The following is a 27,627-nucleotide window of genomic DNA, read 5'->3' on the forward strand; positions in this document are numbered from 1 at the left end:
TTTTTTATTCTTTTCTGTTTGCCCACCGAGCGATTCACTTTATTTTTTACTTGAGTGGTAGTGTAGTATTTTGATTGTGGGAGTGTTATGGGAGTGGCGGGCGGGTTATGATCGTGTGGCTACTGCTTCGTTGAATATTCTGATCAATTTGAGCCACTTATATAAAAAAAACGGCATCACTTTTATCTAGAGCCTTTATTTGGCGGTTGCTGCTTATTGTTTATTGTTTTTATTTTTTGTTTTCCTTTTTTTATTTCGCTTCAATATTTCTGTGTTGTCATCAATGTACTTACAGGAGTATATGGTGATGTACAACGTGTGAAAATTTTGTTTGAGAAACGGGACAACGCTTTAATTCAGATGGCTGACGGCATGCAAGCACAGCAAGGTTTGTATCAATTTATTGGCCTCTAAGAACTATTTTGATTGGTTGCAAAAAGGGCTATATCGTGTATTGAGCCAATCAGGGATATGGTAAGAATAATCAGAGTGATGGGGATTTATCTTAAATTGCCAAGAGGTATGAAAGCTCTATTTTGATTGGTTACTGAGAAGTTTATATCATGTAATTAGCCAATCAGGTGTACTGTAAGAAACATGGTGTTAACTTTGATGCTGTTTTAGAGATGACGTGATGATGATTCTGAAATGAATAGGTTTGTTTTTAAGAAAGGCTTTTCAGATCTAATTATGTTGTTGCTTGTTAATTGAATTTGGCTAAACTCATCAGCAAATTGGTTAACAATAATTCATAGGAATACAACTTGTTTATGAATAGTGTAAAGATTCAATGTAAAACAAATGGCACATACAATATTGTCAAAATTGTTTTGGATAACATTTGCAATTCTAGTATTTTAACAATAGCTATAAAGTAAATGACATTTGTGTATGATCTATATTATTTTGTATCTATATTAAATCTGAAACATCTCTTAAAATATTTCTAATATAATTCCATCTGTTGTTGTATACATTAGCAGCAATACCACATAATCCATGTGTATTGCATGATATGCCCATGTGATGTCACAATAAGCTCCATAAAACTGAGAAATATCAAGTGCATGTGAGTTACATATAATACCCATGTGACTACCATGTGATTGTCACTTGAGTTCCATATGGCTCACATGCACATTATTTCTCGACATGCCATTTACATGTGAGTGTCATGGATGTGCATGTGACTATCATGTGATCATTTTATGTGACTTCCACACATATGCTGCTAATGGTTTCTTTTTCTAGCTGTCTACTCTGGAGTCCTTTCTTGCATGCCACAAGCTGTCTCATGCCTACTACTGTCTTATCTCTGCCGTCCCTCTGTCCGTATGTTGTTGTATTCTCAACCTTAAACTTCGTCAGTCTTGATCTTGATGACACCTTTTTCTTGACAAAAATTCTATCTATACTTACTGATCTATGCTCACTGATCATGTAGTATTATCTTAAAATCTGTGACATCTCAAATTGGCTTGTGTTTTGTTGTTGTCCGCCAACACAGCCTCAACCTGTTTCTTTCAGTTGAGATTGCGCATTGATTGATTTTAATCCGTGGTGTCACCGTTTTATCCCCCCGTTTGTTGTGTAGCATTACAACACCTAAACAACAATGTAAAATTATACGGCAAGACACTACGTGTGGCTTTATCTAAGCACTCCATGGTACAGCTACCGAAAGAAGGGCAACCGGTAAGTGACGCGATTTGTGCATGTCAACATATTTTTTGTCCGTTTCTTGTTTTCCCTAGCCATGCACCATCTGAACAGCAATGTGAAGCTGTATGGTAAGACCCTGCGTGTGAATACTTCTAAGCACTCAATGGTGCAGTTGCCCCGAGATGGGCAGTCGGTGAGTTATTTGCTTTAGAGCACACCTTATAAATTGATCCACCCAGGGTAGAGTTGGTAGTTTCTTTGCAGTTGTGTGGAGCTCAAAAAGATAAGCCCCAAATTGATGTCGCTCATGGAGGAGAAAATGATGTAGTCTTCAGATTGTTTTGACACGTGCCCGGTATCAATTTAAAGTGTGTCTTTACATTTTGCGTCTAATGAATTGTGCCAATAACGTGCGCTAAGTGTTATGGGCACAAACTTTTCTAAAGCTCATGATTAAAGATGCAAATTATTGTTCCAAGTCGGACTTTTTTGTGACAAACCAAACTGGCAGATTTAGCATATCGTTATGCACAGAGCATTTTTGAGTTAGTTCTCTTTAGATCTAATCTCTTTGGTGGCTTTGAAAAGAGCTGTGCAAGTGTAAAATAGTGACTCATCTAGTGATGAACTTCTAAAAGATTTGTTCATTTAATAGAATGCCAGTGTGCAAGTGATTTGACTGCTTATGTGATTTGACTGCAATTTAAATACTCATTAGTTAACAAAAGGGAGAGAGATTATGCCAAATGCATAGCAGCACAAACCAGGCATTTTATTGCTTTCATGAGAGACAGATGTCATATTGCCACTTTTTGCGAATATTCAGGTTCTATGTACAATGTCAAATATCCTGCACAAATACTTGCGCACTGGATACAGGGTGTCCCAAAATGTGTCTCAAGCTCCACTTGGTAACAAGTGTCAAATATAATTATACTTGGGTTCACCTCAGCTCGGCAGTGACATTGTTTATTTAAAGCGGCTGCGCTGTAAACGTCCTGACAAACTGCTCTTGCGTGCATGAGTGTGTGCATGCACATGCTCTTCTCAACTTTACTTAACTTTACTCGTGCGATACAATACTGGGACAGCGGATTAGGCACCTATGTCACTATATTGAACTTGAGGTCATACATTAGTCCGTATAAAATGTTGATAATTGACTGACACATATAACTGCTTAATTTCCCAGGATGCCGGTCTTACAAAAGACTTCACCAGCTCACCTCTGCATCGCTTCAAGAAGCCAGGCTCCAAGAACTTTCAGAACATCTTTGCTCCCTCCGCAACCCTCCACCTGTCTAACATTCCGTAAGTAACATGTGCTGACTGCTTGTATGTTTGTTTGTTTGTTGTACATATGAGGAAGTTCCAAAATGACCTTCCTGTGCATATTTGGGTTTACATATGTTTACTATCCCGGTCTGTGCCGAACGGCAGTACCCATCACTAACAGTTGCTGATTGGCACTTAATCAAAATAAGTTTCCAAAAGCTTCCTTCCGACCGGCACAAATTTGAGCAAGTATTATATGATTATATACAGAATTAAGTAAATATCAAAAATCTAGGCTAAAATTTGCTATTGTTCACTTCCACATGTATATGAAACTGCAATTTGCAGTGACATACACTGCCGCCCTAACTTTCACTCGAACATTCATGGCAGCTATTGTTGTATCGCAGTTTTGTGGTGGCGCACTAACATGTGGCCCAGACGGTTGTTTCTTTGTAAATTAATTACCCCGGTTAGGTTGATAACAACCCTGTGACTAATATTATTAGTTATTAGGTGAAGCGGAGGTATGGTACGGGAAATTATCGTGCGCGAAGTGTCATACTGGGTGAAGCCGAAGGCTGAACCCAGTATGACACTGAGCGAATTTATCATACCACTAAGTCATTCTAAATTTGGAAATAATTACGTTTTTAAACATTTTAATTGCTGCTAAATAGGAAAACTTTGCAAAAAATAGATGACTGTTCCGCGTATTACAGATTGCGTGCATTTTACGCGCCGGTTTACGTGAGTCGCCTTTATACGCGTACCTCGCCCGTTACGCAGCATGTCGGGCTTCGCAATGCGCTCTTACTGACTAGATATAAAGCGTAAAATACGCACTCACTGACTAGATACGAAAATATATCAGGTTAGCGGTGTTCTTTGATATTTCCCTTAGTGGTATGATAAGTACATGTATAGGGCCTATGTGATAGAAAGTTCCGGAGCATTACTGGGATATCATTATGGGATCTAGATTTTTTATTTTGGTAGGGTGGAGTGACACTGATGCTATGATAGTTTTTGCATTCACAACAAAATAAAATAACATTGTTAATGGTATATATTGACTGAAACAGAATGTTTTGTATGAACAGAAGTTAACTGTATTGTGTTCTTACTTTTTTTTTTTTTGTATTACAGGGCTACCATAACTGAGGAAGATCTCCGAAGTGCCTTCTCAGAATATGGGACGGTAGAGGGCTTCAAATTTTTCCCGTAAGTAATAACTGTTTTATTATAATAGTGTGCTAATAGTGTGCTACGCATATGCATAAACCCACAAGCCCCAGCACACTTAATAGGAATTTGCTGACAACTGTGGCGCAAGACACACCTTCATGGACTTGCAGCTAAGAAGTGCATAACCTATACATATTATAATACACCATCGCAGCCGGGATCAGGACTGTTGAGGTCAAGTCGATGACAAACAGTTACTTGCTCAGTCAATTTTCCAACAACAAGGACTGATGACAAACAGTTACTTGCTCAGTCAAATTTCCAACAACAAGGACTGCAACAAGTCTCAAGTTCCTGTAGTTCATTTCATTTCTTTTCTTATTTATATTTATAGGAAAGATCGTAAGATGGCCTTGATTCAGATGGGTTCCACAGAAGAAGCAGTACATGCTCTAATCGTAAGTTTATAGCAAATTTGTATTTGAAAATAAATTAAATACACCATATGACAATAGTTGGCAGAACAAATCTTTGCTGGTTGGAACCAGCCCGTAGTACATGGTTTTGTTGCTTGGAGCCAGCCCGTAGTAGGCCTACATGGGTTTTGTTGGTTGGAGCCAGCTGGTGGTATATGGTGTAAACATTTTTGAGAGTAATGCAATTTTTGATTTCGCAGTGGCAGTTTTGAATCCGTGTGTTTACTTGGTTGCATCGGCATTGTACAGACAAATCGCCCTTCTACGTGTGTCACCCTTCTAGCTGCTACTGCAAAATCCAACATGGCATTACTCTCAGCTTGAGACGAGACGGACTATAGCATAGAATTAATGCGGGCACTGTTTAAGTTGATGTGCACCTATAGATTTTCAGATCCAAGGGGATCTTGACAATTTTGACTCGTGTCCAACATTTATTTTGGCAAACTTCAAAGTCTTGTGCACTGTATTTTGAGGAGATCAGGAATGATTTCCAAAGAAGAAAAATGATTATAATAAAAGAACTTTATTATAACCAAGTTATTCACTTACATGTTTTTTGTTCAATTGTCCATCAACAGGCACTGCACAACAAACAGCTGAGCGAGTCGAATCACCTCCGAGTGTCCTTCTCCAAGTCGCAGGTGTAGGTTGCCATGGAAACCGTGCCACCTACCCCCATGTTGTCTCATGTAAGGAGTATTCATATGTAGTGTTTTTAATCAAACCCGAGGCATTGTGGGTGATTTTCTTTCTGTCTTGATATTAACTGGGATGAATTTTTATGAATTACGTTACCACTACCTGTCAAAATTACGAAAAAGTCACAATAATTTGCTTCCATATTGGAGGTCGGAATTTCGCATACAGGGTATTTATGAGAAAAACATTACGAAAATCTGATTCTGATTTCCGAATAACTCCATATTATTATCATCATCCCGGTAACAACAGTTACGCTTGAAAGCCTAAAATGGCTATAAAATTATGTCTATCTGAACACCAAATTGCCTCGGGTAACCCAGCTGTTATGATAATGTGACTCGTGTGAACATCAATCAGCCACATGCAATTTTTTTTTTTTTAACGAAAGGCCGATGACATCAACACGATTCACATTATCCTGTGCTTAACAACAAATCAATGCCTTGTCTTTTAAACACGATAAGGTCCACGGACCAAAAAATCTTCAAAAAAATATGTATTTAAAAAAATTGAAAGTCATTCAACACAAAGTTGCTTAAAACTTAACGTTTTTAAGCAGTGTAAGGTGTAGTATATTTTTCAGTTCTGTTCATGTACTGTATTGATAACTAAAAAAGCTCTTTCAGCGTGTACATTTTTGTGAGTGTATAAAAGAGGAAAAGAGAGTCAAAAACTTATATGAGAAAAATTATAGAGCATAACATGTATGCTAACATTGTATTATTTTTTTGTGGACAGGACATACTTGAAATTTTATCTTAAAAAATCTTGTATTTTTAATTTTTTTTTTTTCTCCCTTCTCCATATTTAAGTGTGCACTTATTTCTATATACTAAAATTGATAATTGGTTTATTAATATGAAACTGCCCAATGTGGATTTGAATTCAGTTATATTTTTTTGTAGAAAAAAGATGATTTTTTTTGTTAGTATTTAATTTTCACTAATGTTGGTGATGGATCATTATCATAAACCGGTGTCTTGTTCCTGTCCTAGTTGTCATTTAGAAATGATTATAATTAGGACTTAAAGTTTGACGTTTAATTGCATTTTGTTGTTTCTTTTCTTTTGATTTTAATTTCAATTTGAGTTTGAAGTTGTTTGGTAGATTAAGGAAATGCTGATGGGAACATAGCTTTAATTCAGCTTCCACGAATTCGGAAGCGAAATTCCGATAATCGTAAAATGGAATATCGAGTCATCTGCATGGCTCTTGTCCACATTCCAATATTTCCAATAGTGAATAGTATCATCCATCGACGATATATTGATAATTAATCAATATATTGATCGTTATTGATTATTGTTTCCTTTCTTTGTTTTATTTACATCCAATGTGAACAAAATTGTTTTAAAACAAAAAGGACATTCAGGTTTGACGTGGCTGAACAACCACAATATACTACCATTCTAGCATTTCATCGAAATTTTTTTTGTTTTGATTTTAATAAAGCAACTTCCACACTTTGTGAAAGATATGTTAAACTTTCACACTTTTGTTTAGTCTCTCTCGCTCTCGTATTTTTCTTTACTTAAATTTAATGCAAGAATCTTATCTTGATTGCATTGAAAAAAAAAGAAGAGTTTAAAGAACAAATTTATATTTATATTTTAAAAAGAGAGTTTAATAATTATGGACATATGAACAAAATAACGGAGGTTGATCGGACAATGGCAATATTTTTTTTCAAATTTCTTCCTTTTTCCATTGCTTTGTTATTTCACTTCATAATTCTCTTTAGGTATGGTCAAAAAAACTTTTCCACTTTTACCCTTTCCAACAGAAATCAATCCCACCTCTGATGAAAATTTCACTTTTTTTCTCTCACTTTTCTTGTTTTATTACACCATGACCAAAGACCTAACTAGTGATTGATTTATCATAATTATATATATTTTGAATTTATTCATTCATTCAAGTAATCATTCCATCTTTTATTTCAATTGATAATAATAATTATCTACCTTATTTAGCAACCATTCCTTTCATCAGTGATAAATGAATAGGGAAGAGGTTATTGATGAATCGGCAAAACCTTTAAAAAAAACTATAAATGCCTTGGCAATAATGATTTAATATTAAGAAAACTTCATGTATTTCTAGAATGTATTCTATAACTTTGTGGTACGTGATGTTTGACTGTTATTAGTGGTTTTAGATAGGACTTTTTTTTCTCAAAAGTGAGGCGTGAACAAAACGACAATCAAAACTGCCTAAAAAATGTATCTTTCATACTTATAAATTGGATCAAAAAAAGTTGACAGAACAAAAAACTTATTTATTCCCTGTACCTTTTTAAGTATAAAAGGCTGAATATTACTGCATGAAGAAATGTGTATATTTTGGTTCATGTTATCAGGGCGGGGATACTGTGGGGGCTTTAAAAAGTCAGGGAATTTGAAACCCATGAAAACCCAATGAAGTCTTTGATGGTTTTATTATTATTTGTTCTTTTTACATTGTGAGTAGTATTGTATGTACAGTGGTTTATGGAAATTAGCTATTATATAATATCTAATGTCTTATGTGGTTGATCAAGAATTTATACAAACACGTTTTTTGTCAGATACTAAATCTAGTCTTCTGGGCCAATCTTGTAGATAAAGAAAGTTTTAAACAAAATATTTAAAAAAAGTTTGGCCGTTTTTTGCATGAGTATTTGTAGTGTATTTTTGGATGGACTCTTGTCGCTTTGATGTTTGGGACAACGCAGTGTGATTCGGGAACTAAAACAGTTTATAAATTTCCTGTAAAAAATGGTGCATGGATTTAGATGTCTTCATTTTAGTTGCCAGGTCTTTCACTTAGTTCATATAGAGATTTTACAGTATCATGTAAACAAACACTAACATAAATTCACTCAAACATGCACCATTATTATTTAGAGCTACGAACCCAGACTTGAACTTCGAATCGTTTGCAAAACAAGTAGAGGCTGCTCAGATAGGAGTCTTATCCATCAAAGAGGTGGAAAAAAGTATGCTAGTAATCATACACATATTATGTTATCCTTTCCTGAGAATGTTTTGCTAGAATCACTCAGTCACATCTCGCACCATTCCAAACATCATCGTAACGTCGAGTCCGTTATTTCTAGGCTGAAATGACAGTGTGCCTTAACTTATAACATTGACCTTATTGTTACTACTGTTAGTTTTTCATATTCCAAAACATTTACAAAACATAATTCCATAATGTTCTAACCAATTATGCCTGTTTTTTCTTGAAGGGTGTGTATGTACATATGATAATAATTAATAATACTTGTTATGTCTGCATTATATTACTCATTCCAATTAGGCATTTGCATTTTTGTTTCATTTCTCTACAACTATAACAACTTTTTTACTCTCTTCTCATAATTTCTAGTCAGCTTTTTATTTGTTTCTATTTTTTCCCTTTTCTCGTTTCTATTTTCTCCAGTTTCTCTTCTTATATACACTTCTTCTGATATATCCTCGTTTCTACGACTACTGAATATCATCTTTTCTCCATCAAGAGTGCAAACTCTCTCCGCTTCCTGTTCGTACGTAGCGATTTGATTCGAATTCGTAAGTTCCGCTCCGGGACCAAGTTGATGTACATATAAAACGAGGGTGATGGTACTCAAGCAAACCAGCCTTTTAATTTTATAAGACAAACAAAAGGTGCTGAGATCATCTATACCTAACAATTATTGATTACTGATTGTGATCGATAATAAAATAATGTATTGATCAATGCATATTATGGTATACATAGGATCACATGATACATTCCTTAGTATAGTGTAGAGTTTAACTTGTTGGTTCTAAAAGACCATTTTGGTGGTATTTTAACCATTTTGGTGGTATTTTAACCATTTTGGTAGTAATTTAATACAAAAAATATGAAAACTTTATAAAAAACGTGTTTGCACTCTGCAACTTTTTTCAGCTTGTGTTTTTCTTTCGTCTTCTTAGCTTATAAATCTTGTACAGTTAGCCTGTTGTTCATTTTGACAAAAAGATTGTTGATGTGTTCCTCTTTGAGCCTGCTGACAAACAATCTCAATTCCAGGGGGACACAGTTCAACTGCATAAAAAGGTATAAAGACTTCAGTCTTAGGGTATGAGGCATTGTGGCATCATACCCAAAACGTTTCGTGTCGGTGGTGATGTATGCAACTTTGTGCACTTGCTTTTGAACTGTGTCAGCTGGAGGTTGGGATATTCTGCTGCTTGCGAGTGAAACAATACAAGTTTGATGTGTTTAAAACAAAACACTAAAAATGTTATGCCTTGTTCTAAAAGGTATTACGATTGTACATGTATAACACCGTAAAAGAATATCATCATGCTTTTGCTTACTCGGAACAAACTAACCAAGTCGCACTGTAGAATTTAGAGAACAAAACCGTTCCTGTAGTTAACACTTTTTTTTCTACATCTTTTTTTTGTTGCTTTATTAGTAGTGTGACTTTTAGTTGGCTGGATTACACAGATTGCATTGTATCATAAGTGCCCATCATGTATCATGAGGTTTTACATACTGATGAATCCAAAATAATTATAAACCGTCCCATTTGTACTAGACTGTCAGTAGAGGGCGACATAGCAGTGCAGAGCCATTATGTTTGCCATGGATACGACCCATGCTTAGCGATGCACATACGGCACTTGACAGGTTCTATAAGGACAGTTTATATTTATTTGGTAATCATCAGTATGCTGAAATTCACAATGATATCCCTATATCTAGGGTAAAGTCAACTTTTGGTGGGTCCAAACAGTTTTTGAAAAATTCAGCTCTTGATCACTTTTTTTTGGTGTGCTTATTTTTCCACTCAACCATTTAGCACGCAGACATATACATAAACAAGAGCGAAATATTTGTACATTACCCTTTCTTACTTGTAGCTGGTTTATGCGTATAACTTAATAATCTTACTGGGTAGTAAGGCACTTTTACGACAATAGGTAGCATCGCATGGTTAGTGTTTAAATACAGTGCTTTCCTTCTGTCTGAATTGAACTATTTAAGATTTTAAAGTGAAAAACAACACAGACTTGTGACCAAGAATGGATCAATTTTTTAAAGTAAATTTCCTATGCACCATTTTGTTGTCGTAAAAGTGCCACATAGTCGTTTTTTCCTCTGTAGCATATTTTCTCCATTAAAAACATTATTATAACCAAGTTAACTGCACCAGTTTAAATTGCTACTATTATGTATATTTCAGGTTTTTTTCGTTACTATGGGCTGATGCTTGATTATACTGTCATAAAAACTGAATAGCGCCCCCAACGCCCAAACTAGGTTTGTGTTAGTACTTGAACTGCTAGCTCTATAAATGTACTATAATCATAATATTTGGCCTTAATTTCCATTTAACCTGTTTACCTTTTTGAAAAAAAGAATTATATATATTTCAGGTATTTAAAATAAAAGGCAACACACCCTTTCCTGTTCTCTGATTATACCGCATTTAAGGAACTGAGCGCATTTCCGCTTAATTGCTGATTAAAAAGAAAACGTAAGAAATCATGTACGTATGTAACCTTAAACATAGCAATATGTTGTCCATAAATAATTATATTTTGCCAACCAGTTGGAATCAAAACGTAAGGATGGTGCTTTTTACAACAATTTTGTACTACAGAAAAATTGGCAAAATCAACTTAATTAAGCCGTCTTGCTGCAATCCAAGCGGTAAACGTTATACCATTTGGGGTTAACTACCAGTATTTATCACTATTTACAGCGACTAATACTGTAGTTTGCTTTATAACATTTGTAATCATTCTGACAATTTACATATTACCATAGCAACTGAATAATCCCAACTACAGTAACTTGGCAGTGTTTCTAGTTATCATTGGGTCTTTTTATTAAGAGAAATACAATTTATAAGACGTGTGGTGTTTGTAAATTTCTAATTGCTATAACAAGTGCTCTTTTTTTGACATGCTTGCTCAAAGTCAGAGGGGTACTTTACAAAAGTATTGTACAAGACCAGTATAGCATGACCTTTGTGGCTATGACCTCTGAACTTTGTCCTTTGCTTGAATCATTTTATTAAGTTAACTGTATAGATGAGTTGAGGAAATTCAACAAATTGTATTCAATTGTAGAAATAGAAGATATGATTAAGAAACTGTTTCTTTCCAAGAAACATGGTACAAACCAGATATGTTTCTTGGGAAAAAACATGTTTCTTTTGCCTGGAAAAGGACATTTTTGTGTAAAGTAAGGATGAGAACAAAGTAAGCTAATTATTGTAACTCAACTTTTTTATTTTAAAGTTGTATGGTTCAAGCGAATTAAAACTTATTTATCTATACTTAAAATGGTGAGCATGTACAAATAACTTTCTGTTTTCTTTCCTGATCTTTATTAACTGTTTTCATCATGCTCTGTTCTTGCTTTTTATCGGCCATTCCAAAGATGTCGACCAGTGACCTGAAGTGCGGTCAATGTAAATATTTAAGGAAAAAATGGACCAAAACAATGTCGGTTATTACCGTATTCAGAATAAAACAGACTCATATTCTTGTTTAGATTTGTAGTGCAACACATTCAGTTGAGGAAGTGGGGTTTAACAAAAATCACTTGTTTGGTAAATTTTATAAAAAAGAAAAAGAGAAAAAATACTGAAAATTAGACATCTTTGGAATAAGATAAATTGCATCCAATGGACTGTGCTGTATTATTGCCACAATTGTACCTAGAAAGCTAGGAAACATAACTTTAAAAAGTGCAACTTTGTACATTTTGTTATTATTAATGGGGACTCTAAGAACCGTTTGACCTGCTCATGACAGCCAGCTTGAATTGTAACAGGGTAATCACAGGTACCAACATTCCTAGTACCTTATAAGAGTCATTGTAACATGAAATGGGCTCTTCTAATTGAAATCCATCCGCCCCCTATGGAAGACATGACCTTAATCTCCCACACAGGGGGTGTAGATTTCAAATTGAGTCACCCATTCGGGTAATACCCATTTGAAATTCTCACTCCCTGTGTGGGAAATTAAGGTTATATGTCTTCCATAGGGGGTATGGATTCCGACTGGAACAGTCCATTTTGACTCATTTGTCACTTGTTTTCTATTCACCTTTAGACCTGTGACTTTGGTGTAAGAAGTTTCAATGAATAGTGCCCCCAAAAGGTTGAAGGACCGCATCCTAGTAATAAAAAAAATTGGATGCGCATTCTATTTATGGCTAGATAATAGATATAATATCTTGTTTAGTTGTTGCTGATTACAAAGCATTCTTTAAATCTGATTAAAACAAACTCACTAAGTCTTTATTTATGTGGATTTTTTTATCATCTAAGACTAATTCCACTGCTTGAGAGAATATTTTTAACAAAAAAATCATGCCATCGTTTTTTAACTTTCACACTGAAAAATGTGAAATTTTGCTGGTTTCCTTCAACTTTTTTTCCCTGTAGTTCTTGTTAGCAATCAATTAACCTTGGAACTTAAATGGTCACATGATAAACCATGTGACTTTATAATCACATGTTAACCCATGTGACTATTATGATCATGTTTTATTCATGATCTAATTTGCATATAAGGTTTTTTGGCATTGAAGTTACAATTATTGGCAAGAAATTGTTCATGTGTATGTAATAGTACAAGAACAAATAAGGCAGGTAAGCTTGATATTAAAAGTTTGGTTTTGTACAAAAGGATGTAAAATCTGGTGTCTATGTTTCTTTATTACAATGATGTCATTTTGTGAATCAATTAGCATCTTAATAGTAAATATACTGAGTCTTGAGCACATTGTCAGTTAAAGACAGATTTTATAATATACCACCAAGTTGTGCTGTAAAAAGTGAATCAAATTTACTGCACATAATAGTCCCCAGGTGCTGAATGACTTACGCCATATACCAAAAGTCGTAACTGAAAAGCCCCGTTTAGAGGGTTGTCGATGTACAGTGCAATCCTGATGTGGCTTGTGTTTATAGTGAGGAATTTCCGGACACTATAAATGCATGTAATGTGACAGGCATATTTCCAAAATTTTAAAATTTAAAGTCTATGATGTTTATAATGTAAGTCATTTCATGCTTGAGCCAATGTGCTTGCTGCCATTTGTTGGGGACAGCTTCAACACCCAACCGATTGGACCTAAACACCTCAAAAGAAATAAGTCCCCCTCTGAACATGTCATCATAACATCGTAATGTTTCATTTTGTACCAACAAAACTAGCTTTGAAATAATTATATGACTGTTTACTAAGTGCTGTGTGAAAATGAAAGATTTCCATGACTTCAGGACTGAATGAGCCTAAATTGAAGACAAAAAGTGCCCTTCCCAAAAGTCACAAAGTAGGCCTATGCTTGTTAACTGCAAGGCGTATTGGGACAAGGAATGGAACTGACCATCTTACAACTCACTGTGCTGAACTCTGCACCAAGGGGATTTGCATGGCTGAATGATCAAGAGTCGATACACATTACAGTAAATGTTCACTTGGTGAGGATTTTAAACTGCACTCAAACACATGGGGTTTTCCATTAGTAACAAGCCATGAATCAACTTTTGTGATAAGCATTTGCCTACTTTGTGACTTTTGAAAAGGGCAGTTTTTGCCTTCAATTTAGGCTCATTCAGTACTGAAGTCATGGTAATCTCTCATTTTCACACAGCACTTAGTAAACAGTCATATAATTATTTCAATGTTAGTTTTGTTGGTAGAAAATGAAACCTTACGATGTTATGACGACATGTTCAGAGGGGGACTTATTTCTTTTGAGGTGTTTAGTTCGGGGCAGTTATATCGGTTGGACATCTGGGCTTTTGTTTCCAATAGTGAGTATTGTAGTTAACCAAACTTTGGAATGTGAGGCTTTAGTATATCACTTTTCTTTCGAAGAATAGATAAAGAAAGGGAATACCCACATCAGCTGACTTGGAACACTGAAAGGACAAATGCTGCCCTTTCAAGTAAAACTTAAGGCCTACAAAGAATGTTGTTTAGCCATTCTACCAAATGATCATAACTTGTGACAATTTCATTACAAAGTATTAAAATTGTGTGTGACAGGAAAGAGGTCCAATCACCCAAACATTCCAAGTTCAAATGCTTCTGAGATTTGGATTCTATAAACAAGAATGTACAGGGAGTTATGTTAGAATTAGTATATCCATTTGCAAAAATGCAATAATATGATTTTTGATTTTTTAATAAAAATTTCTGATGTAACAAATCCAGGTGAAATCCTCACACCCCCTATGCAAGACATGGCCTTAACCTTAACCCAACTAGGTCTCACTAAAGCTCACTATTAAAACCACTCTGCGTGCATGCATTCCACATGACTTGATGACGCAATCAGCCCAAGTCATATATACCCAGGGAATCGTTGGCCGGGCCAACATCACCTGTGTGGCTACATGCTGGGGATATTCTGCGTGGCATGCGAGGGGTCCCAGGCTCGAATCCTGGGGGTGCCAAGTGACTTTTCTCCTCATCTCTCCTTTTTCATTTCTTCTTTCCCTTCCGATAGCAAAAAAACACAGGTAGGGTTAGGGTTAATATGCATGTTTTTCCTAGACATAGGCCTCCTTAATCTCCCACACAGGTGGTGTATATTTTAAACAGAGTCACTCATTCAGGTAACCCCATTTAAAATTCACACTCCCTATGTGGGAGATTAAGTTAATGTCTTCCACAAGGGGTGTATGTATTTCAACGGGAATAGCCCATTTTGTCTTTTTGGAAGCATACCGTAAAATGGGGTAACTTTGGGCACTTTTGAGAGTTTTTAAACCACTGCTTCCAAACACAACCAATTGTATTTCTAATTATCTCTTTTTTGTGACATTAGGGCTCCCTTCTTCACCTTGAAGTTGGAAAAAAAAAATTGAATAATTTTTAAGGGTGCCCTGGGGTTAAAATAGCCGACCAAAGTTACCCCGCATTTGGGGCAACTTTGGACAGAGTATTACATTCCATGAAGGAAAAACTGTATATGGGCAAGTTGTTGTTTTTTGTGACATTTGACCCCTTGCAAAATTAATCAAGCACACATCCTTGCTCACAAATATCGATTTATATTTTTCTGAAAAAAATGTAAAAATGCTCATTTTTGGTCAAAACACTGATTTTTCGTAAATTTCGAGGAAATTGGACATGAGTGAGTATTATTTCTTCCAAATATATTTCTTAAGGGCTGGGGTATGAACGTTTGGACAGTATTTATTTTGGGACATTAGAGCACATCAGACATATCGAATTGCATTCTGAATATAAAGAATGTCATTCTGATATCAAATAATTTTGATTTTTGAAATTCGCAATTTAATACACATTTTATGGCAAATCATTAAAATTGATATTTTTGATATTTAACAGTACTTGAAGTAAACTTTATTAATCTGATGATTTATACTTAAAGTGTATGTAGGTGGGATGAAAAGCCGACGATCAATTGAAAATTTTGACCTTTCGTATTGAAGATATGGATTTTTTTCCCAAAACACCAAAAAAATTAGGTCTTTTTGGGAAAAAATCCATATCTTCAATATGAAAGGTCAAAATTTTCAATTGACCGTCGGCTTTTCCTCCCTGCTACATACACTTTAAGAATATATCATTAGATTTATATAATTTACTTCGAGGACTGTTATATATCAAAATTTGATAAATATCAAATTTTTATAATTTGTCATAAAATTTGTATTATATTGTGATTTTTAAAAATGAAAATTATTTGATATCAGAAAGACATGCTTCGTATTCAGAATGCAATTCGATAGGTCTGAGGTGCTCTCATGTCCCACAAAAAATACTGTCGAAACGCAATAAACGCTCATTTTGGATCCCTTAACAAAATGACACCAAATATGACTAAAAACAATATTGCTGTACGAAAATATGACAATTTAAAAAAATATATTCGTCTGACCAAAGTTACCCTGCTGACCGAAGTTACTCCATTTTACGGTACTGATTTTTTTAAAAGAGGAAGCCCCCCCCCCCAGCAGTTCTTCTAGGGTGAACCAAACCTGCCTCCTTATCGATTTAATCAGTGACAAGGTTAACTCTGAATTTGACAGATGTTTTAATGAGCACTCGTCAAATTCAAAAGTCAGATTAAATTGATAACCAGGCAGGTTTGGTTCAACCCAGAAGAACTGGTCTGGCAGGGCTTCCTATTAATATACAGTATCTGCCAACATTCTATTTACTGCAGATACCGTTTTTTACTTTAGGACCCGATTAATTCAAGAAATACCTGACTTTACCCAAGTAAAAAGGCAACACCTGCTGTGGTATTCATTTGCAGATACAACAGTTTTACTTAGGGAGTAATGAATTATGTCATATCAACTGAAAATATTCCTGGCATGTGGAGATATTGATTACCCAGAAATGATAATAAAGTTTTTGTCCTGATATGATGCCCCTGGATTTTGTCTTGATATGCATGCCCCTAAATCAACTCTGCCCCTGGATGACACCCGGAGTGGAGAATATAAACTGATACGAGGGCCGGTCAAAAAGTTCGTAGAACTCGGTATGCTACTTTGTCACACGGTATTTAATTTGGTTTCATTTGAAAGCTTGTTCCTTCAAAACATTACTGCAAAGATATTAGATTTTTGCATCACTGTATGTGGACAGGACACTCTTCAGAGGAAGCCCACCTCTATGAATTCGCAGGTACTACCAGAAGTGAATACAGGGTCATTATGAAAAATTTTCCGGATGGCGGTGAAAACTCAAATGAAATTTAACAATGTACAGTTGCTGTAAATGGTAATGAAGTCATTGGTATTCAACAGCAACGAAATGGTTCTTAGAGTTCAAGAATGGAATGAGCGTCCTTGAAGATCATCCAAGGTCCAAAAGACTTGCTGACGTCACCACTAATGATATACGTTCTGGTACAGTGTCATTGATAATGAATAAAGAGCCAAATAAGAAAGATTAGATAGCCACAAAATATGACAACTCTGATGAATGTGTTTTCAACATTAATCCATTAACATTGGGTATTCCAGGGTGTCTTCTAGATGAGGTTCCAGCATCTTCATGTACAAAATTGATACCAATTGACATATCCAGGTCCACACCTTCTATACACTTAGAATGATAACCGAGGCAAGTTTAATCTATATGTGGCTAAAGGTGATGTAACATACATTAATCACTGGCATTACGAGTGCATTTAGTGGAAGCACCTGGATCTCCCACCCCTAAGAAGATCATCACTCGGTCACCATAGTGCCACGCAAGGTCTTCATCGCTGTTTCTGAGATCCAGGGAGAGTATTGATGATAGATCATTTGCCAAATGAAAGTACAATCATAGGCATATATCATACAATTTTGATAGCAAAATTGAGGCAAGCCATCATGTGAAGAAGGTTGATGGTAGGAATGTGACTGTTCTCAGATTGTGTCATGTACGCTATTCTTAGTTTGTCAAGCTGCCATTCACGACAGAGGGGTCAGTTAACTAATGTAACCACATTATGGTTCAGGCATGGCCTCCAGTTAGTGAAACCTATTTTAGAATTTTAAGTCCTACTTTCATAATATCAGGTTTGCTGGTGATCAATGCTGGTGATCCTTCACTGAAGTATGGCTCAAGGAGCTATCGGAAGACTTCCATTTTGTTGACATAGAAGGTTTTAAGAAAAATCGCGACGGGTGCATTAAGGTTTGTATTGACCATGCTCAAGAGTGAGAGAGAAAGAATTTTGCTAGTACTCTTTCAAGTACCTTGTTACAATAATAAGAATTCCTTTTTTCATTCGGAGAATATATAGTATTGAAAACTTATTTAACCTCTAAATATTTTCCTGGATGTGGGGAACGACTAACAGTAATCAAAGTAATGATATTTTTACCATGAGCCGACTAGCTTTTATCAGTGGCAAAACGTACAAAATTCCTATTGCTGCCGACCCCAGAGGTATCCACACTGCTAGCAGCCCAGCTAATTTGTAGCTCTAACACTAGAGTACCAATCCAGTACCAGTGTGAACTTGCGATTCTGACCTGTGTACTCTATAGTACCTACGCAGAATACCAATGAAGTAGTTGGGTAGCAGTGTACCGCTGGGTAAAAGCAGCAATTGGAATCTGGTATGTAGTCTATGTATGGAGAGATGCATTTATATGATTTGCGGACAGGGACATGAGCCCCTCATGATGTGTGGTGTTTACCCCTTCTTGATGTCCCACAAATGCAGTAACAGTTCTCTTTGGAGAATGTGTATTTAACCCCCCCCCCCCCCACTCACTCACCCCACCCCCTGCTTGTTCCCCTGCCCCCTCAATTACCATGCCAGTTGTGGTAATATCATGCTTGAGATATTTCCTGTGGGTTCTGGAAATTTACGGAAAACCATATTACAAAATAATATTCAAGTTTACATCTTATTTAGGTAGAACACCCTCTTGACAGTGTGTCTGATGTGATTTTGATTTGATTTGATTTGTTCGGGTTTTGACAACCCTGGATAACACAAGAAAGCCTCTATTGAAGCTTATTTCCATTGGGGTCCATTTGAACACCGGGGCGGGTTGGGAACAGTCAGGGGTTAACACCCTACTCTTTTCGAAACTGGCTGCGAGATACATGTACAGGTATGGCTCTCTGTACACGGGACCGACGGCTTAACGTTCCCTCCGAAGGACGGAGTACTTTCATGATTCATTTACCCAATTCTAAATGAACCATGGGGAGAGCGGAAGTCTGAATTTAATCTACAGAAGTTGCCAATTAATTTCAGACTTTCTTTTTTCCAAGTCAATATTCCAGCAAATCGCCACCGCCGGGAATCGAGCCTGGGACCTCATGCACTAAAGGCAAGTACCCTAACCATTGCGCCACGCTCTCCCTTACTGCTCTTTCTGCTCTCAAGTCACACAAAAAAATACTGTGCAAACGCTCTCTGATCTCGTAAAAGAAAAGCTATTCTCAACTAGCTGGAACATATAGTATTATTGTTTATTATTTGCTTATGGTAAATCTTTTCAAAATTTCTGAATTTTGTCGTGTCTGTTAAATCGGAAACATCGTAAATCACAATTTTTGACGCCCTTTTTGTATTATCACACTCTTGACATAAAACTTATTCATTATGATTATTGTTGATTACTAGTATGTTGACATCTTAATCCTTGTTTCAATACTTACACCTACAGAGGATTATGTAAGCTTTGCCAACTAATATTTTCTTTTAACAGTTGATAAACCCCACTCCCAATGCGTGGTACTGATGATGCACCCCTGGTCAGAGGATGCATCTTATGGTATACCATAATGCATTTTGGCATATATGATAGCTGGACTAGTGTATATAACAGAAACCTTTCTAACCATGCCCCCGGCCCCAACAGCGGTGTATTTCCAAGTCTGCGGTGGATCCAGTGGCTGCTCCCCCTCTTAAAATAGGGAAGAAATGACTTTTTCAGTGAATTTAAAGCATTCATTTACGATTTCGGTCCAATTTTCAATGGCACCGGCCCCTCAATAATTTAGGTGAGGGGGCCCAAGTACCCTAGAGCCCCCCCAATAATCTGAGGTAAAATTCATAATTTTAGGGTAAAATTCATAATTTTAGGGTAAAATTCATAATTTTAGGATCAGATTCATAATTTTAGGGTATAATTCAAAATATTAAGGTACAATTCATGTAAAAATGTGTGCATTTCAAAAGCTTTCCCGCACCTACCCCCTTCAGCGTTTCGCGCCAAAAACTTTGTCCCCCTCCGCCCCCCCCATATTCAAAATCGTCTAATTTTCAAAATCTTTTAATTTGGTCAATATCGTTGCCAATTTTTATAAAATATTAGTAGTAGGCCTAACAACTGTCAGGAAAAGTTTTTGTGGGGGTTTTCTGGTAATTTTAAGCCAAACTAATGAGGTAACATGAAAGAAAACTCACTTATCATGCTTACATATCTTACCCGCTTATTACTGTGGTCTTCTATGGGGGATTCAAAGCAGTAGTGTAGCTTAGTGGGTGGGGGAAGGGGGAAGAGTGCCCCTCTGACAAAAAAAATTGAAACCAAATTCATCCGGATCATGGGCCAAAATAGCGTAAAACACCAAATTATTACGCTTACTGTTGTCCTAAAACACAATGAATTTGGCTCAATCCAATAGGTGTAAGTTGGGACATACAAATATGCCAAAATAACAGGTTTGAAAAAAAATTACCGAACTCATTTAGAAGAAGATCGTACATTATGACTTTAATAGGAAACTCAGGTGATACTAGAATTCCAACACGTCCGAGTATGCAACCAAGTATACGACAACCATGATCTATTATTTCCAGGTACACCGCATGAAATTGATATATAATCAGTAAGATTTCTTTCAGATACCAAGGTTTCGACAACGTACATGTAAAGGGTTCAAAATTCTGATCAAGACACATCCTACCCTGGCAAAATGAATTTTCATGGCCGAGAAGAGGGTTCGCACGTTCCACAAGACCTTTTCAAGACCTTTTCAAGATCAAGACCTTTTCGACTTTTTAGAATAAATTGAACGGTTTTGTTTGTTTTTTCTTTTCGAAATTTCAAAAATATGAAAGTTGTTGGTAGCCTACTAGCCTATTTTGTTTTACACATTGGTCCAATGAGCTCCAATGATACAACGTCGCACATCGTCGCGTTTGGTCACAATTATAATAGCTCACTACGTTTTGAAATCAACAGCGATCCCAGCAAACACAAAAACGTTTTAAAAACGTTTTAAATAAGTTATATTTTGGCTTTTGGTTTAGGTAAAAACGTTTTAATAACATTAAAATGTCGGGTTATATAAAGGTCATGATAACGTTTTAAAACGTTTTGTATGAAAACACACTACAACAATATTTTTAATGTTTTCAAAAATGTTATTGAAAACTATTTTTGCAAACATTTTTGCCAAATATTATGTCAATACTTAAATAACATTATGTTAAAATATTTGAACCCAGCAAACACAGAAATGTTCTTAAAATGTTTTTTTTTCAAATGTCGGGTTATATAAAGGTCATGAAAACGTTTTTAAAACGTTATTGAAAATATTTTGGGCAAACATTTTTCGCAAAATATTTTTCAACTCCCAAAATAACATTCTGTTTAGAATGTTTTGTATCAAGTTTTCAAGAATGTTTTTGGAATGTTATTAAAACGTTTTTATACCCTTTATATAACCCGACATTTAAACGTTTTCTGTAAAACATTTTTGTTTGCTGAGCAGTAGATTATCAAAAAATGTTTTTTAAGGTTATGAAAACGTTTTATACTCTTAATATACCCTTTATATAACCCGACATTTAAACGTTTTCTGACAACCTTTTATAACCTTTTGCGAATGATGTCGAAAACGTTTTGTGTTTGCTGGGATTTTAGACTATTTTAGCCCGAATTTAAGCTGAATTTTGCTATATAACAGGCCAGTGCGAGCGAAGCGCGCAAAATTTTGCAATTTTTGTAGGCTATTTTGGCCCCCAACATGGTGCTTAATGCTTTCGGCTAAAATGGAAGATGCACACTGCACAGGGCAATTTTTGGGGCCTCCTGTCTACACAAGACCCAAGACCAGACCCTCCAGTACACTTGATATAGTGAATAATTATTAAATTTCACACCCCCCCCCCCCGGAAAAATAAAATCACACTACCCCCCCTGTTTGTCAAAGTGAGAATCACATTAAGCCCCTACATTTCTCCCCCGGCATAAAATGAACGGTCATTCGGGAATTTGATTCGGATTATAGACAATTATTTATTTATTTTTATTGATTGATTGATTGATTGATTGATTGATTGATTGATTGATTGATTGATTGATTGATTGATTGATTGATTGTATTCCTTGTATCAGCCCGGCATGCTCCTGTCCGCAGGCCTACTTTATTTTTGGCGAGTCGGATCGTACTGGGATTGTGGGATATTCATTCATTCCTGTGGCGGCAAGCAAACTTTGTTCATTCATGGGCGCAATTCTTTTATCCAGACACGCGCCGTAGCAGACGACATAAGCGTGAAAATATGTGTGGAAAAAGTCACAAATTCATAATAAATTGCATACTTTTGTTTTTCATTACTCATTATATTTGATACAAACAAATTGCAACAAATAATTAAACATAAAAAGTTAAGTGAATTTGTCGAGATACTTAATTTATTAGAAAATGATGATAGGCCTACATTTTTAAAATAGTTTTATTTATTAATTAATTTTGTTATCATTGTTATTGCTTTAGATGGTTTATCAAGCAATAAGTGGTTGAATACTTGCACAGACGAGTAAATACACTTGTCTTCTGGCTCACGACTTCCGAATGCCAACAGACAATGGCAGAAGGACAAAAAGATTGTACAAAATCAAACTTCATACTTTCGTGATTATGCATAGAAAATATATAAACGTTCCAATCAAGGCTTTATCGTAAAACACCTGAACCAAAACCTAAACCCTTGTACTCGTTTGAATGCAGTTAAGTTTGCAGTGTTTTGAAATATGCCATATGAATATTACTTTAAAAAAAAAAATGAATACCGGTTATTGATACAACCTAATTACGTGAATATTTGTGTCATTTTCAAAGATAATACAGTAGTTCAATATTAGTTATGATCTTGTGACTAAGCACCAGCACTTTTTCTCTACTTTACTCACACTTTTACATGTCACTGCATAGGAAAAGATGTTAAAGGAAATGTTTCTAGTATAGGGCCTACCACCCCTAGGAATAATTTGCTATACATGTATAACACAAAATTTCTGACGCATAAAAGATGCATTTACCATCATTAAATTGAAAATTCTCTAGTAACGTCAGTAGCGTAACCAGCGGTGGGGGCAGGTGGGGAAAATGAAAGAGAAAAGTGCCCCTCGGAAAGGAAAAGAAAAGGGGTAAGGAATCCGTTTCCCACCAAAATTCACCCAAAGCATGGGCCAAAATAGTGTAAAATACAAACAAAATTGCTCGCTACGCGCACAAATAAAGTCCTTTTTTGAAGCTTGAAAACTTAAAATTGTGCAGTCTCTCTCTAAAAAAGTATATCTCCCACCAATATTGCAGGATCAAAATGATGCCCCCAGGAATTTTTTTGTCTTTGCCCCAAAATTTTTCCCCTCCCCAGCCCAGAAAGCTGACTACGCCCCTGAGTAACGTCTCCATTGATTTTTGCCTTCCTTGTCTTGCCCCAAATCCAGATTCAGATTAGATTCTCGCTCGTGTTCATTTAACTTTATAATGTCACTTCAACTTTTAACCAATCGGCAATCTTCAATCACTTGAAACTTGCCACCGCGCGTTCATGCACGAAAATCTAATCTTGTCAACATATCAATCTAGACTGACATGTTTAGGAAACAACATCAAGCTGTTAGATATCTTAAAGAGGATTGGAATTCTCTGGAGAGACTGAAAGTTGATATACACCACCAGTCCAACCTCTTTTATCCGGCCATGATGGGACCAAGCATTTTCCGGATAAGTGAAAAATCCGGATAAGTGAATTACATGTTATTATGCTTTAACTGTCCCAAGTACTGAAATTGTGACAACAAAAGATTGTTTTAACATGGGGTAATAACACTAAAAGATGGATTTAGAGTGTTTTATGCAACAGAGATATGCCATTCTAAGCATTCAGAGCATGGAATTAAGGTGTTAAATCATCAAAAACATGTTTTCCTCTGAAGATGTCACAGCCGGATAACAGAGAGTTCCATATAAAAGTTTATAAAAGAGGTCCGGATAAGAGATAGGACATGTACTAATGTATACCAAAGGTGACTTGGATGACAGTGGAGTTTGAGATTGGGAGAGGAGTGCGTCAAAGATGTCTCCTGTCACCAGTGCTCTTGTCCATATGTGTGGAAATGATAGCAAGGATATGCTTGTTAAATGACCATTCAATTACAATGAACTTCTGCTTTCCAAAAGTCAAATAAGGATCAAACAACAGAGAAGAGAATTGTAAAGTATGAAGTGGTTTTGAGGGTGGACTTCTATGGAGTTGAGAATGTAAACTACAGAAAAAAGATCTGAGCCTGGACAAGACTTGAAGCGTTTGACATAATGACCGGGCATAATGGTACTGGTGCCTATTTATGTCTGCTCTAAAGACGTTAAAAACAAGCAAACAATCAAATACAACTTGAATTTTAGAAATGCTCATGCCAATTTCAAGGACTCCCAAATCAGATATATCCTGTTTGTGCTCAAGGTCAATGACCCTGAGGCTCATGTATGTGCCATGTTCTTTGATTGCACCACGTGAATTAATTTTGCTTGCACATCGAACATTCCATGAAATCAATTTTCTATGATTATGATAATAATAAACAATAAGTTGGACTCCTCCAGGCACATCGTAGGTGATGTGGGTTAACAACACCAAGTTCAAGTTCACTGGGATGATGCCAAATAATGGAGGTTTTTTTTTTTCCATTTAGAGAGTCCCTCATTCCAGCACAATTATTACATGCCTTATTCCTTCTTCATACCTTTTTGGGCACGAAAAAAATTATGACTTGCTGGATTTTCAAATAGAAAAAGAATCAAGGTGCGGTACAGCTGATTTAAAAAATGAACTTACAAATTGCAGGTTGCGAGTACTGCACTCTATATCGATTTGAAATTATTTTGAAGCAACCACTGTAAAATGTCAATATCATACTTCAAAAAATACTAAAATTTTAAAATTATATTTTAAATCCTTAAAAAAAGATCAACTTTGACCGATGTTTTAACTACTTTTTTTACAAACGTAATCAATTTTGCAGCGAAAATACGTCCCGGGGGGGCCACTCACATAATTGGTCTGTACGCATGCGTGACCAAAAAAACAAGGAAAAGTGGGTGTTTTTTAAGGCAAGGCGAGTTACGCGAGTGACGCATTTAGGGTCTAAAAAACACTGATTTTCAAGAATAAGGGTAGTTTTCTGAAACTGAACAACTTGTTTAGGGTACCTTTTCAAATTTTTGGTAAATTACGAGTCCAAAAAGGGTACATTTTTTTTTTTTTTTTTGGCCAAAAAAGTCATTAGGGGGTAAATTCTATATTAAATTACCTTATTAAGGGGCTAAATTTGCTGGTAGGGTAAAACTCGTTTAGGGGGTGTTTGAAAAAATTTGGTCACGCATGCGTACAATGTCATATTTGAGTGATCCCCCGGGAAATACGTCAAGAAGGGGAACAGGGCTTGGAACAAAGCCGGGATCAAAGCTAATTGTTTGAACCGGAAAACGCAGCCGAGAACCGAAAATCATACTGATGAGCGGAGAACCAACAGCGGTACGTCTATCGCAACGAAAAATGCACAACAACAATTATTATATTGACCTTTCTTTCACGCCGAAATTGTATGTTTGATTATAATTTCGTCATTTTGGATGCCATCCTTGCCCTTGTCCCGGAATTGCCACGAAACATGCTAGGCTGAGCTAGAAGCTACTGGACTGTGAAAACACATGAATAAGAATAATGTTTCCGGCATTCCGTCATTGGAACTTGCACAATGGCGTGAAATTTACTATCATGCATTTTTTTAAATTATTATAATTCAAATTTTATTTTCCATCTTTTTACCAGATCAGTCAATTTGCACATACAATAATACAAATACATATACATGTACATCGATACTGGTAAAACAGACTTTGATACTGAGGAAACAGAAACAGACTTTGATACTGGGGAAACAGACTTTGATAATGGGGAAACAGACTTTGATACTGGGAAAACATACTTTGATAATGGGGTAATAGGCTTTGATACTGGGGAAACATACTTTGATACTAGAGGAACAGACTTTGATACTGGAGAAACAGACTTTGATACTGGGGGGGGAACATACTTTAATACAAGAGGAACAGATTTTGATACTGGGGAAATATACTTTGATACCGAGGAAACATACTTTGATACAGTAGAAACAGACTTTGATACTGGGGGTAACAGACTTTGGTACTGGGGGAAACAGACTTTGATACTGTAGAAACAGACTTTGATACTGGGGGAAACAGACTTTGATACTGGGGAAACAGACTTTGATACTGGGAAAAACAGACTTTGATACTGGGAAACAGACCTTGATACTGGGAAAACAGACTTTGATACTGGGGAAAACAAACTTTGATACTGGGTAAACAGACTTTGGTACTGTAGAAACAGACTTCGATACTGGGGGTGACAGACTTTGATATTGGTGAAACAGACTTTAATACTGATGAAACAGATTTTGATACTAGGGAAACAGACTTTGACACTGGCGAAACAGGGAAAACATACTTTGATAATGGGGTAATAGACTTTGATACTGTGGAAACATACTGAGGAAACACATTTTGATAATGGGGAAACAGACTTTGATACTGGCGAAATAGACGTTGATACTCGGAAACAGACGCTGATACTGGGGACGCAGACATTTATACTGGGGAAACATACTTTGATACTGGGGAAACAGACTTTGATACTGGGGAAACAGACTTTGATACTGGAGAAACATACTTTGATACTGGGGAATCAGACTTTGATACTGTGAAACATACTTTGATACTGGCAAGACAAACTTTAATACTAAGGAAACAGACTTTGATACTGGGGAAACAGACTTTGGTACTAGGGAAATAGACTTTGACACTGGGGAAACAGGGAAAACAGACTTCAATAATGGGAAAACAGACTTTGATACTGTGAAACATAATTTGATACTGTGAAACATACTTTGATACTGGGAAGACAAACTTTAATACTAGGGAAACAGACTTTGATACTGGGGAAACAGACTTTGGTACTAGGGAAACAGACTATGATACTGGGGAAACATACTTTTATACTGGGGAAGCAGACTTTGATACTGGGGAAACAGACTTTGATACTGGGGGAAACAGACTTTGATACTGGGGAAACAGACTTTGATACTGGGGAAACAGACTTTGATACTGTGAAACATACTTTGGTACTAGGGAAACAGACTTTGACACTGGGGGAAACAGACTTTGATACTGTGAAACATAATTGATACTGTGAAACATACTTTGATACAAGGAAAACAGACTTTGGTACTGGGGAAACAGACTTTGATATTGGTGAAACCGACTTTAATTCTGGTGAAACCGACTTTGATACTAGGGAAACAGACTTTGACACTGGAGAAACAGGGAAAACATACTTTGATACTGGGGAAACAGACTTTGATACTGAGGAAACACATTTTGATAATGGGGGAAACAGACTTTGACAGTGGCGAAATAGACTTTGAAACTGGGGAAACAGATTTTGATACTGGAAAATCAGACTTTCATACTGGGGACACAGAATTTGATAATGGGAAAAGAGACTTTGATATTGG

The 27,627-nt window shown here is 36.1% G+C and overlaps 1 protein-coding gene across 11 annotated transcripts in view; it reads left to right on the plus strand.

The window, feature by feature from the left end:
* The window catches only part of LOC140169152 (polypyrimidine tract-binding protein 1-like), a 296,067-nt gene extending 284,229 nt beyond the window's left edge, over positions 1–11,838 (plus strand). For 9 of the 11 annotated variants that reach the window (XM_072192852.1, XM_072193067.1, XM_072192736.1 and 6 more), the window contains 6 exons: positions 296–388; positions 1,595–1,695; positions 2,855–2,973; positions 4,087–4,161; positions 4,520–4,583; positions 5,183–7,031. In XM_072192852.1, coding sequence (XP_072048953.1) covers positions 296–388; positions 1,595–1,695; positions 2,855–2,973; positions 4,087–4,161; positions 4,520–4,583; positions 5,183–5,251 — 521 coding nt within the window. In that variant the 3' untranslated portion in view covers positions 5,252–7,031. Of the gene's footprint in view, positions 1–295; positions 389–1,594; positions 1,696–1,754; positions 1,856–2,854; positions 2,974–4,086; positions 4,162–4,519; positions 4,584–5,182; positions 7,032–8,729 lie in introns of those variants that run through there. The other 2 variants (XM_072192437.1, XM_072192499.1) reach the window with 2 other exon arrangements.
* The last annotated feature ends 15,789 nt before the right edge of the window (positions 11,839–27,627 follow it).

This window comes from Amphiura filiformis, chromosome 1 (genome assembly GCF_039555335.1).
Source record: "Amphiura filiformis chromosome 1, Afil_fr2py, whole genome shotgun sequence".
Taxonomy (NCBI): domain Eukaryota; kingdom Metazoa; phylum Echinodermata; class Ophiuroidea; order Amphilepidida; family Amphiuridae; genus Amphiura; species Amphiura filiformis.